The sequence below is a fragment of the Pteronotus mesoamericanus genome, unplaced genomic scaffold (assembly GCF_021234165.1).
Source record: "Pteronotus mesoamericanus isolate MK-2021 breed Mesoamerican mustached bat unplaced genomic scaffold, CSHL_Meso_final contig_1271, whole genome shotgun sequence".
Lineage (NCBI taxonomy): Eukaryota > Metazoa > Chordata > Mammalia > Chiroptera > Mormoopidae > Pteronotus > Pteronotus mesoamericanus.
The window spans coordinates 1-12,943 of NW_026555059.1; the positions used below are offsets into that span (position 1 = coordinate 1).

General features: G+C 37.5%; 1 protein-coding gene across 1 annotated transcript; it reads right to left on the reverse strand.

The window, feature by feature from the left end:
- Window positions 1-444: 444 nt before the first annotated feature.
- On the reverse strand, window positions 445-1,581 carry LOC129083608 (upstream-binding factor 1-like protein 1). The gene has a single exon (XM_054589430.1). It carries the CDS (start codon window positions 1,579-1,581, stop codon window positions 445-447), a length of 1,137 nt encoding a protein of 378 aa, XP_054445405.1.
- Window positions 1,582-12,943: the final 11,362 nt, after the last annotated feature.

The following is a 12,943-nucleotide window of genomic DNA, read 5'->3' on the forward strand; positions in this document are numbered from 1 at the left end:
AGTCTAATGCAGTGTGACCTCCACAGACCAATCATCTATTTGTTTCAAGAGCCTTCATTACAAGGAGTTCCTGGGGGAGTGGTAAAGATGGTATAGGGGGACCCACTACATGCTCATAACATATTTCTTCTCCCAGCAGGACCCTCTCCTCCCACGCTTATGAACCTGAAATAACAGAGCTGTTTCAATGTTCCTTCTTCCCAACCTGTTCTACTCTGTATTGAGGAGTAGGACAAATGAGGGAAGAAGCAAAGAAATAAAAAGGGAAAGGAAGACCTTCAATATGACATAAATGTCATGGACTTTTGTTGGGAAGTTCTCTGTCCTACCATTTCAGAAATGAACAAAGCTCAGTTGGAGCCTGAGTCAGAGGTGATCCCTGAGGAAGATGAGCTGCAGCTGCTGTACTCAAGAGACTTCATCTTCATCCCCTCTGCTGGAGTCTTAGGAGCTACTGCCTTCTGCCTTTTCCCCATCTTCCTTATTTTCTTCCGATCTCTGTGAGGCATGGCAATGGACCCCACTAGTCCCTAGAGATTCTGTTTCTGGAGCCCCAAGCCCCTGCTCCTGTGGCAGTCCTTCTTGCAGAGTCTTTGCTGAGGGACAGTGCACATCTGTCCTGATGATCTTGGGGTCCGGGCCTTCATTCATGTTCACATTCTTACGCTTAGTATAGGTCCTCTCTCTGTAAGCAGCGTATTCTTCAGGAGACAGAGTCTTGAGCCAGCGATGCATGTTCACCTTGTACTGTTCCTGCAGCTCCTCGGCCTGCTTCTTGTAATGCTGCTTCTGGCTCTGCGGGATGCGCTGCCAGCGTCTGCCAATCTCCACCATGCGCTCCCTCAGGGGCAGGTCGCGCAGCTCCCTACTTGACCACAAATCCTGGTGGAACTTGTGGTATTCGTTCATTGGGGGCTTCTTGGGCTCTCCATGGAATTTCATCACGTCAGGAAAATCCTTTTCTGAGGGGGATTCCACTTCTTCCACATTTTCCTGAAGCGTCTCTTGGGCTTTGGTTGGGCTCCCCTTGGGGGCAACGGATGTCTTAGAGTTCTGGACAAGGTCAGGGTGGTCTTTCCTAAACTGAGCCAGCTTCTTCTCAAACTCCTGTTTCTCCTTCTGGAAATCTTGAATATATTTCAGCTTCATCTGCTTGGGGAGTTCTTTGTATTTCTTAGACAGGACCTTGGTCAGCTCCTGGTTGTTCAGCTCAGGGTACATGTGGGAGTACTGAGCCCTCTTCTCGGTGAAGAAGCGGAGGTAAGCACTCAGGGGCTTTGTGGGTAAGTCGGGGTGTGCCTTGAGCTTTTTTGTTTTGTAAGGATTTCTAAGATGTTCCTTAGCTTCCAGGACTAATTCTGTCAAAGTGCGAAACTTTCTTATCTTGTTAGAAATTTCTAACCATTTGAGTTTGCACATTTCTCCAGAATAATCTTTAAAAGCTACTCTTTCCCAGTCCATATGTGACTGGGTTGTTCTGAATGTGTGGCTGTCATTGGATGGGAGATTATTCTCTAGGCGGTCCAGTAAGATTGCAATGTCTTCTTTGGGCCATTGGTCTTGGCCATTAGTTGATGCCATTTCCAGGACTTTGGGCCACTTACAAGGTCCCAGTTGTGCAGACACCACAGCAGACTCAAGTATTTTCACTCTTAAGACAGCAGTTGAGCTCTTTTAGAAGTTTTGCACTCTATGCAATTCAGTATTTCTGAGGAGAAAGACAAGAAAAGAATGAGAAAATCACAATCCACTTGATATATGTTCCTCATGTAACTGACTCACCTTAACAAAAGAAATGAAAAATTGTCTACCTCTGAAGTGAAATTTATGTTTACCGATCATATGCTCCATTATCACTCTTCAAAATCATCCTGTTGCCTTTCATTCTATCCTGCCTTTTGCCAAATCTCACCAGGGCCTGTCTTAAATACAGTGACAACTGGCTACTCCTGGGTCAATGTAAGAAAATGGCCCTGGGGAAGGAGAGCAAAAAAATGAAATGAAAAGAGAACTGTTTTAAAAGGAAAGGACTGTTGCTCTCTAGTGCCTCGAGAGGGGCCACCTTCTAAGTGCACTCGGGTGCCCATGCAGAAGGTACAAGCTGGAAATAAATGAAACAATCTAGGGAGGCATGCACTCCACACTGGTATTTTTTATGAATGAATCTTAAACCTACAGTAAATGACTAATTGATAATTATTTGGAGTGTGGAGGAGTGAATGCCTTCTTATGAGCTATGTAGATTGCTTCTCCCTTCAAATGTCAAGGATCAAATGAGGATTATGCAATATTTACAATTTTATTCAGTTAACTTTTCTTCACTTTTAAGCCTCTGTCACTTTTACTGTTCTAAAACAAGGTTTTCCAATTAAGTTTTATGTTTCATGCCAAAATAAACTATAGAAATTCTAGAACTTCCCTCTAGGTATCAAATTTGTATTGATAAGGAATAAAAAATAAAAAAATAATTATGCAAATCTGTAACTGTCAAAACAACATTAAAATTTTATAGCTCAAGAGTAAATTAAAAGTAACGACATCATTTTAATTAATTAGAAAAGTTACATTTCTTAGAAAAGTCTTAAGCCAGCTGACAGTTAAATTAAATTATTATGTTTATTTTTTAAGGAAAGAAGAACTCATCCTGCTGCAGGTGTGTGCCCACCTGGTGATTGTATAATTCGTCTCATCAGTGCTCGTTGCGTCAGGGCTTCTCTGTTGTCTGGGCTCAGTGGCGGACGCCTGTGGTAACTTTCCGAGTTTCCCACAGTCCAGCCAAGGTCAGAGGCCTCCAGGCAGAGTGAACGTGGCTTCTGAGCGGCCTTTATAAAGGATCCCTGAAGCTCCGCCCTGATCAGGTTTCTGCGGTGGGGAAGACTGCCTAGAGGGACTCCCACAGGCTTCATTAGATTAATTCCCTCTGGAATGTACGGAAATAATCTCTTTACCTCCCTCCCCCCACCCATTGATGTAGGTTCATCCTCAGCGTTGATTTTTAAACAACGTCCACATGGCAAAATTTCCTCTGGGTTTCTGGGTCCCACATTCTACTTCCAGTCCTGCTCCCACATCTGACTTCATTTCAGTGCGGTATTTGAATACAGGTCCTTCTCTTCGGTGCTAATTTCAGTCTTTTCCTATGGTCTGGAATCTGAAATTCTCTCACCCTCAGGATGGCTATTTCAACTGTTTCAATTCTGCTCAGTTTCTCCCCAGTCTTTAGAGGTTAAGGTGGCATTTGGGATAGAAGTGTGAATGACTATTTTATTCTGTGTTGAGAGAGCTAAGATATGTGCAAAAAATACATATGATTTGGTGAAAGCAATTTGATGAAACTCAAATGGGCTATCAGGATACCATGACTGAAAAGGTGACTTTGTTTTTTACAGCGTCAGGCTTTTTAACTGTTTAAAAAATCCATTTTCCCACTTCTATTTTAAAATTTTATTACTAAGTCTCCAACAAGTAATTTATTATATGAATTGTCCCACAATAGAATCTTAAGAAACTCTAAATGAATAAGACGATTTACAAATTATAATGCATTAAGTAAATATGAAGTAATTTTGGACTGTTCAACTTTTTCATCATATACATAGACACAAGCCAGAACTGTACAAGGAACTCTCTCAAGGTCTAAACTCCTTGCGTTTATTTATGATGATAACGTGTTGGTGTGAGTTTTTAAATTATTGTTCCTTTTTTCATATTGTACAATATTTTTGGTAATGAGAATGAGGCGCTCCAAAAAAGAAAAGCTGTTTTTATAAAAATATGCTGCCGGATCCATACTACATACCTTTCAAATAACTCCCGTAGACTTTAGGCTGCGGCGCCATCCCCCTACCCCGTCACTGGGATATCCACCCACCAGCCCAGAATCTAGGACGTCCACAGTCGAAATGTCACCCGGTACCGGGACAATTCCGTCACTGTGGTTGGCCGCTGCCCAGTCTGCAGAGCATGCGCCGCAGTGCCAAGGGCAAGACCAGCCCTCCCACCCTGTGTGAGGCAGCACTCAACGCGGGAGCCGCCTGGGGACACTGCGCGCCTGCCCCCGGGGGTGGAGGGCAGCATGCAGCTCAGACGCCGGGCTAGTCCTCCACCGTGACCTGTCTGTTCCAAGGCTTCTCGGACAGCACCCCCGAACTCCCACAGCACCCAGCCACCCTGGAGGCCCTGTGTTTTGTTAGAGCCGTTCCTTCAGACCTTGGCTCAAATGCCTGAGGCCAAGAAGCCACCTCTGCCACTTCCCTGGAGCCAGGCCCTGCCCCCTCCTGTTACCTCTTCCCCCGTGCACCGTAACACACAATAAATACACTGTTCACTGGACGGAAGGAAAAAAAAATAACAAATAGTTTTGTAGGTATTTATGGTTATAAATATTCTATAGGTGTGATTTAATTATCTAAACTGAATAGATCAATGTTGTACACCTATTCTTGTAGTACTTAATTCTGATGGGTTTTTTTAAACATTTTCTATTATTAAAATTATGACCTTCCATTACAGTAAAGAAAGGCACACAAGCAAACTATCATTATTTAAATATGAAATAGGTAAAATATTAAGGAATAGTATTATCTAATATGGCTGAAAGTATGAAGTGAGTACTGTCAAATATCCTTGGAGTGTTAGAGGTTCGTGAAGGATGGTGTGCAAATACGCATTAAAATCTCTAACAATGTGTCTGCCTCTGACCTAGTAATCCTAGTTGTAGAAAAGAACCCTGAAGAACGCGCTGGATAATCCCTCACATACTGGAAACTTTACATCAACAATTTCTCTCCTAGCTGCCCATAACCTCCATACAGTAGTCTCCCTCTTTTCGACCGTTTTGTTTTCCTCAGTTTCAGTTACCTGAAGTCAACCACAGTTTGGAAACATTAAATGGAAGATTCCATCAAGAGACAATTCCTAGGTTTTAAATGGCATGCTGCTCTGATGAAATCTACCACTGCCACTCTCTGTCCTTCCAGGGACATGATTCATCCCTTGGCCCAGAGTATCCAAGCCATAGTCACTACCGGCTTCTTAGTCACTTAGTAGCCGTCTCGGTTATCAGATCCACTCTCATAATATTAAAGTGTTTGTGTTCAAGGGACCCTCATTTTACTTAATAATGGCCAAAAATACAGAAGTAGTTTAAACTTTATCATGAGTATCTTTGTATAGGGGAAAACATACTATATAGAGGGTTTGGTACTAGTTGAGGTTTCAGGCATCCCCTGGGGGTCTTGGAATGTATTTCTCATAGAATAAAGGGGAGTACTGTACATACATACCAGGAATAAACTACTTTTCTCTTTTTTTTTTCAGGAAAAACTGAATCCTTGGAATTTCAGAACAACCCTCTTTCATTTTGTTGGAGGATATAGGGAGTTAAATTATTCCAACCCCTCCCCCCCACCAAAATTACCTCCAAGTCCTAACATTCTTTACCTGTGATGAATGTGACTTACTTGGACATTAGGTTTTGTCAGGTGCAATTAATTTTGAGTAAGTGAAGTTCAGATCATCCTGGATTTAGACCTGTCCCTAAATTCAACGAATGACTAGTGACCTTAGAAGAGAATGGTGATAGAGACTTGAGGCAGCGAGACACAGGAAGAAGGCCTTGTAGATAGAGAAGCCAAGACTGCAGTTCTGCTGCCACAGGCTACGGATGCCAGGAGCCACCAGATGGAAGAAGCAAGAAAGGATGCTCCCCCAGAGGCTGTGGGGGCAGAGAGGTTCGGCCACACCTTGATACCACACTTCTAGCCTCTAGAACTATGAGAGAATAAATTTCTGTTGTTTAAAGCTACCTGGCATGTGGCGGTTTGTTATTTCAGCTCTGGGAAGCCAATAAAGATGGTGACCTAGATGGGAGTGGCCAGATTTTAATTTTCTTTACCTTATTTCCTGAACCTTATTTGCTACACTCAGCGCTCATACACACACAGCGAGGTTGAGAGACTCCTGCCACTAGAAATAGTAAGAAAACAGCCACTGATACTTAGAAATGACTGAGTGAATTATACTTTGTAGTCTGAGATATATAGGTGAGTGGATAGGACAAAAATATGAATGAATATACTTGTAATAATAAGGTTTTGCCTCCAGTACAAGGATCCATGTTATTCCTTTAGCAAACATTAGGAAACACATTACTGGTACCCGCTCTTTTCCTGCTCTCACCACTTACTAGAAATTATTACCTGTGAAACCAGTACTCAAAAAATAGTTGGGGATAATAGAATACCACTTGAAAACTATATATATATATATATATATTTTTTTTTTTACTGTGATTCTCTATTCAGATGCTGTGAGAAAATGCTTCCAGCCTTTCCCCTTCTGAAATACAGAATAATGTGATTGGGCTCAAAACTCATGTTTCTATAATCCATTAACAGATTTTAATCACATCTTTTATCATTTTTTTATAGAAACCCATTGAATCCGCCCTGACCGGTGTGAATCAGTAGGCTGGGCATAGACCAAGGGGTCACCAGTTCGATTGTCAGGGCCAGCTGGTCGATATTTCTCTTATTCGTCAATGTTTCCTTCTCTTTCTTGCTCCCTCTTCATTTCTCTAAAAATAAATAAATAAAAACTCAAAAATTAACAGCATTGATTATGGTCTGCCATATTTATTTCAATGTGAATGTAAAATACATAGATTACTTTTTGAGGCATATGACAAAGTATGAGTTTAATAAATTCACATGTAGTAGTTAGACCTCATATTACTTTTAAGTAGACCTTACTTTTAGAGTAATTTGAGGTTCACAGTATATTAAGCCCAAATTAAAGAGTTTCCATATATTCCCTTTGCTCATATCAACATTCTCTGCCGGCTATCAACACCCTGAAGGAGAGTGGGAGATCTGTAATAATCAATGAACATACACTGACACATCTTTGTCACAAGAGTCCATCAAGGTCACTCTTAATGTTATACATTCAAAGGGTTTGGACAAATGTTTAAGGACATGTACTCATCCTTATGGTATCATTCAGAATATTTTCACTGTCCTAAAAACCCTTTGTGGTCTGCCTTTTTACCTCTCCCCTCACCCCCTAAATCCATGCAACCACTGATCTTTTTAAAGTCTCCACTATTTTGCCATTTTTAGTATGTCATAAAATGTCAATTGTCAAGTATGTATCCTTTTCAGAATGGCTTTTAATTTTTTTAATTTATTGATCTGAGAGAGAGAAAATGACACATCAAATTGTTGTTCCACCACTTATTTATGCACTCATTGGTTGTTTCTTCTGTGTGCCCTGACTGGGGATCGAACATTCAACTATGGTGTATTCGTATGACACTCTAACCCAGCGGTCCCCAACTTTTTGGCACCTGAAAACAGTTTCATCGAAGACAATTTTTCCATGGATGGTGGGGAATGGCATTATAGCCTGACACTAGATGCAGCTTATTGTCACTTGCTACCCACTGATAAGGCAGCTGCTCCCAAGCATTAGCATCACCACCTCAGCTCCACCTCAGATCAGCAGGCATTAGATCCTCAGAAGGAGTGTGCAACCTAGATTCCTCACATGTGCAGTTCACACTAGGGTTCATGATCCCATGAGAATCTAATGTTGCCTCTGATCTGACAGGAGGCAGAGCTCAGGCAGTAATGTTAGTGATGGGGATCGGCTGTAAATACAGATGAAACTTTGCTTGTTCACCAGCCCACTGCTCCTGCTGTGCATCTCCTAACAGGCCACAGACTGGTTGGGGACACCTGGGCTACATTAATCCACTATTATAGTGCCTTATACTCAACTGATAGGAAAGTTTATAAAACATACAGTGCTTTGAAAAACTGGAAAGGTTATATAAAGATCAAATGAGATGGAATTTCATCTCTGGTTATAGGACCCATCACTAAGATTTCTCATTTCAATTCAGACACTGTCCACTACATTTACTTGAGTAAATCAGATCCTTCAGGGTTTTCAGTAAATGATTTGGGGCTATTTGTAAGAAATCAAATTCAAAAGCCAAATAGCAAAATTTTCAAATAATGTACATTTAATGTATATTTATTCTAAAAAATATATTTCATCAAAATAATATTTATATTTTAAACAGATAATTTAATTTGTATTCAATCCAATATATATTCAAATGCCAAAACTAATTCCAGATGAAATAAACCATTAAATGTGAACCTAAAATCAGAAGAAAATGAGGGTGTGGTTTAATAAGTCTAGATGACCTACTAAATCTAAAAATTGGAAAAATCACCAAGTAAATGTAAACAAATAAAAAACAGCATGCTGGAAAAAATATTTGCAATGAATATAACAAAGTCTTACCATTACTAACTTAAAAGCCCTTTAAATCAGTATGTTCAATATTAATAATTTATTTCCACCTCCCTCCCCTAAGGGTGAGTATGTGTGTGTGTGTGTGTGTGTGTGTGTGTGTGTGTGAGTGTGAGTGTGTGTGTGTTTGAGTTAGGGGGAAAAAAATAAAAAGAATAAGGACATAAAGTCAAGCCACAAAGAAGTATACAAGAATGAATGAAAAATGCATATTGCTCATACTTCTATTCTTCTTGAAATTCAACCACAACCTTAAGATAGAAATAAATCTATTACCAGGAGAAGCCAAAATGAGATGATGGCAAGCTAGATACAGAGTCAAGAGGATTATTAAGAAGAATAAATTAGGAGGATGTGAAAATCAGGTCATAGAAAGGGTCAATCTCTCTAAAGTATTGACCCAGAGTTGAAAGGACCCTGATCCCAAGTAGACACTTCTCAGTCTGACCCATTTCATCAAAAATGTTTTGATTTATTCTTGTTTTTCATAGTTAAAGGAGGTTTAAACAATGCTTCAGGGAAGTTCATTAACCCACTCCAAACTTTTGATCTATGAATTCACTGTGCTCTGCGACTGAGGAAGTTTTTTTAGTCACTACAACTAATTTATGCTTCAGAATACTGATCCAATGATCTACAATGATTTTACAATTTCATACCTAAAACTCAGTCCCCATAGATGGTTCTGCTATTGAGTAGTAAATTTATCTTCAAAGTCATTCAAACTTTTTTTGTATGGTTAAACGCTTTTAACTTAAAAAATGTTCACAAACAGAAAAAAAAACCCAGTTCTTTAAAATAAAGCATATACATGCCAAGTGCTTATAAACCATTTCAACCTTTCTAACAGAACTCACAGTTTTTTAAATTTATACCAGAAAATATTTATTTTTAATTGTATTATTAAAACAATACTGTTTAAAAAGGAATATTCAAGTAATGAATTTAGGCAGTGGATAGAGGATTTTTAGGGCAGTGAAACTATTCTGTTTGATACTAATATGATGATTACATCTCATTAAAAATTGCCTAAACCGATAAAATACACATCACCAAGAGTGAACACTAAGGTAAACTATAGGTTTATCTATGGGACTCTGGATGATAAAGATGTGTCATTGTAGGTTCATTAATTGTAACAAATATATACTATGTTGGGAGATGTTGATAATGGGGGAGGCTATGCATGTGTGAGAGCAGGGGCCGTATCTTTATCATCCTCTCAATTTTTCTCTAAACCTAAAACTGCTCTAAAAAGTAGTCTACTTGAAAAAAAAACCCATGCAAAAGACCTATTGTAGTTTTTACAGTTTAGGTTTATAATCAAGGGTCACTGAAAAGCATACATCAAATCACTTTATGAGGGCATAAAAATGTAAGATCAAATAATGGCATCAGATAAAATAGTTTAATTATTTACCAGCAGCAGGTATTTGTTATTGTTCCCTTAAATAGATTAAGCGATTATGAAAATCCAATCAAAATGACTTGAGTTCCTGTTTACAGCTACCATAACCTAATCTCTGGTTAAAACTGTACTTCAAAACCTTAAGAAAATTGTCTAGTCTTTAGAGATTCTACACAAGGGCTTAAATAATGAAATTCAGTCTCCACATTTTCCAGATAATAAAGTCCCTCACTGGTGGTCATTATGATATCAAATTACATCCACCAATGAATCCTGTCCTATAAAGTAACCATCCTGGTTAACTTTGACAATTTTTCCTCTAAAACTGTCATCATAAGACCATTTATAATGGCCATCTGTTGGAATTGAAAGAAGGTGGGTTCCTACCCACCCCATCTTCCTAGAACTACTTGAAATTGTTCCGTCAGCTAAGGATTTGGAAACAAGGTGTTTCCCTTGTAGATGGTGGTTTGTCTAATTTTGTTTTGTGTAGTTGGGTAAGTCACATGCAGATGCTGAGCATTTGAATTGTGAGCAGTCTGAATTGAGATGTGTTTAAGCATAAAATGCATGTGGAATATCAAAAACTTAGTAAAAAAAGGAATGTAAAATATCTCATTAATATTTTTAATAGTAATATGTTGAAATCATAATGTTTTAGTTGTTTTAGGTTAAATATATTCTTAAATTTTATTTTAAATATTTTTAATTACTTTTATTATGAGGCCACTAGAAAACTTTTAAAAACATATGAAGCTCAGAATATGTTTCTGTAAAAAAAATTACTATTTAAATAATTTAATGAATTAAACATTGAGTTGTATTTTGTTAAATCTTGTAATTAAATCAGGCATGTCTCCCAAATTGTTTTATATTTGCCTTATCTCCTTTTTTACACTGTAAGTTTCCCAGGGGAGAGGGCTCAGTTATCTTGTTTTGGTTCACCCTAGACATCAAAAACCATACTAAGGTGAAAACAAGTGCTTCATATAAATTAAATGATCGGGTCACATCAACTGGGAGTGCAGGTCATGGAATGCAGTCCTTCATATGTCTGTAAAACCTTTAGTTTGTAAAGATAACATTAAAAACACTCTATTTCAAACTTATTAATTCACAGCTTATAGTTATGTATAAATCAAAATCTCTGACCAAAAAAAAAAGGGGAGGAGAGAAAAAAAATTATGTTCTCATCTTGGAAACACAAACAGGGCACCCTTAGTTTGCTTTAGAACAGATTACTGTATTTATTTCATCTTTTTAAGGTATAATTTGCTACATGGTGCTGTGTCTCATTATAACTTGTTTTCTTGAGGCTTTAAAAATATTAAAGGGAGCTATATCTGTAAGAATCTAAAAAACAAAAATAAACTCAACCTGGGCATTTAAAACAGGATATTATGCAAGGAATTGGTTATACTGGAAAAGAAAGAACTGAATAAAGGCATTTGATATCATTCAATGCCCATTTATTTTTTTAAATACTTATTAACAAAGAGGAAAATAAATTTTTATCTTATAGAAATTACCTAAAAAAATTCTAGCAAGTATAGTATTTAATGAAAAATTTGAAAATTTCCCTGTAATAATTAGGAAGGAAATAAGAATATCTGCTATTACCACCTATATTTAACACTATTATGATGTCCAATTCAATGCAATTAGACAAGAAAATGAAATATAATAGTTGGAAAGAAATAAAGTTGAAAAAATATCATAATTTACATTATTAACATAGCATGATTATATAATTAGAAAACTTCCTGAAATCTATAATTAGTGTAGTTAGGAAGAAATTTGGCCAAGTGTATTTCGTGTGTGTGTGTTTCTTTCTTGTTTGTTCTTTTTTTCCCTATGTAACCAAGACTGTATCTATAACAACAATAAAAAGTGAGAAAGAAAATCTAAGTTTCATACAATTTACGGCAAAACACACTTACATTTTATTAGGGTGTCAGGCCCCCAGTGTTGTTTCCTATACATTCTTAACCTAATCTACATCTCTCTGTGTAACCTAGTCAGCCATGTCATCTCCTTCTGAAGACATCGGCCAACCTCAGGAAGTGGGTGTGGCCTTAGGAGGGTGGAATCCCTTAAAAGTTCAGAGATAATTATTTTAATTTAGTTCACAGACCACTTCTCCAGGGTAGACTGACCCAATTTGTAGCTGCCAGGAGAGCAGAGGGAGTTCCTACTGACCCTGATATCAACAGAATATCCAGGGGTGAAACCACTCATAGAGACTCTGGTGAGTATGGAATTTAGGGTAAATGTCTCCATGTCTACTTTCTCTTATACAAATACTTTCAATTTACATGTTGTAGTGTGTGGGTCTCCTCCAAGCAAACAAGTAGCTTCCTTAATTATTTAAAATGACATTAATATTCAAAATATGTTACTAGAGTACTTTTAATATATTGACATTTGTTATAAGTTGATTATTTTTTATTTTATTACCATTTTGCTACTAGATTTTTTAGTTGTTAAAAGAGATTTCCCTAGTTTTTATGCAATATGGAAATAATAAACCACCAAAATGTTCAACATAATGTATGTATGTAATAGACTTTATATACATCAAACTAAAAAATAAATGTGTTGGATTAATTAGAAAACCCTTGTAAAGATTCTATTTGTTATTTCTTTAAAACATTTTCCAGAATAGATTTTAAAACTTCAAAATAGATCAGAACAACTTGTAAAGACTTCCAAGAAGTGGCATTAATATTAATGGGGGAATATCAGAAATAAAGATGAACTGGTTATGCTTCCTTAAGTGCACCTCTGGATTTTCTAGTGTAGAGAGGACATCCCATTGTTCTCATTTTTTTTTAAATAATTGAATACTTGTTGCTGATTATTACTGTAGCTTGAACATTCACCAGTTCAAAATGCAGAGGTGCTATGATGGGCTAAACTGATTTAGAAAAAATTTTTTCTGAACATAGAAGTAACAGATAATTTTTACAATTTATTGTTTGAAAGAGACTTTTGCTATTAAAGTTAAGGTATAAATTCAATTGTTGATAATTTAAAGACTTTAAAGTTAAAGTTGACACTGACTAAATTAAATGAGTGTAGATTAATCTCATCAGTTTTATTTGTCAGTTTGGAGGCAGGACACAGACTGTTAGCATAGACATGAAGGGTGTGTGTGTGTTAGAATCATGGAATCAGTGAGAGACAGAGGCAGAGAGAGAGAGAGCAAGA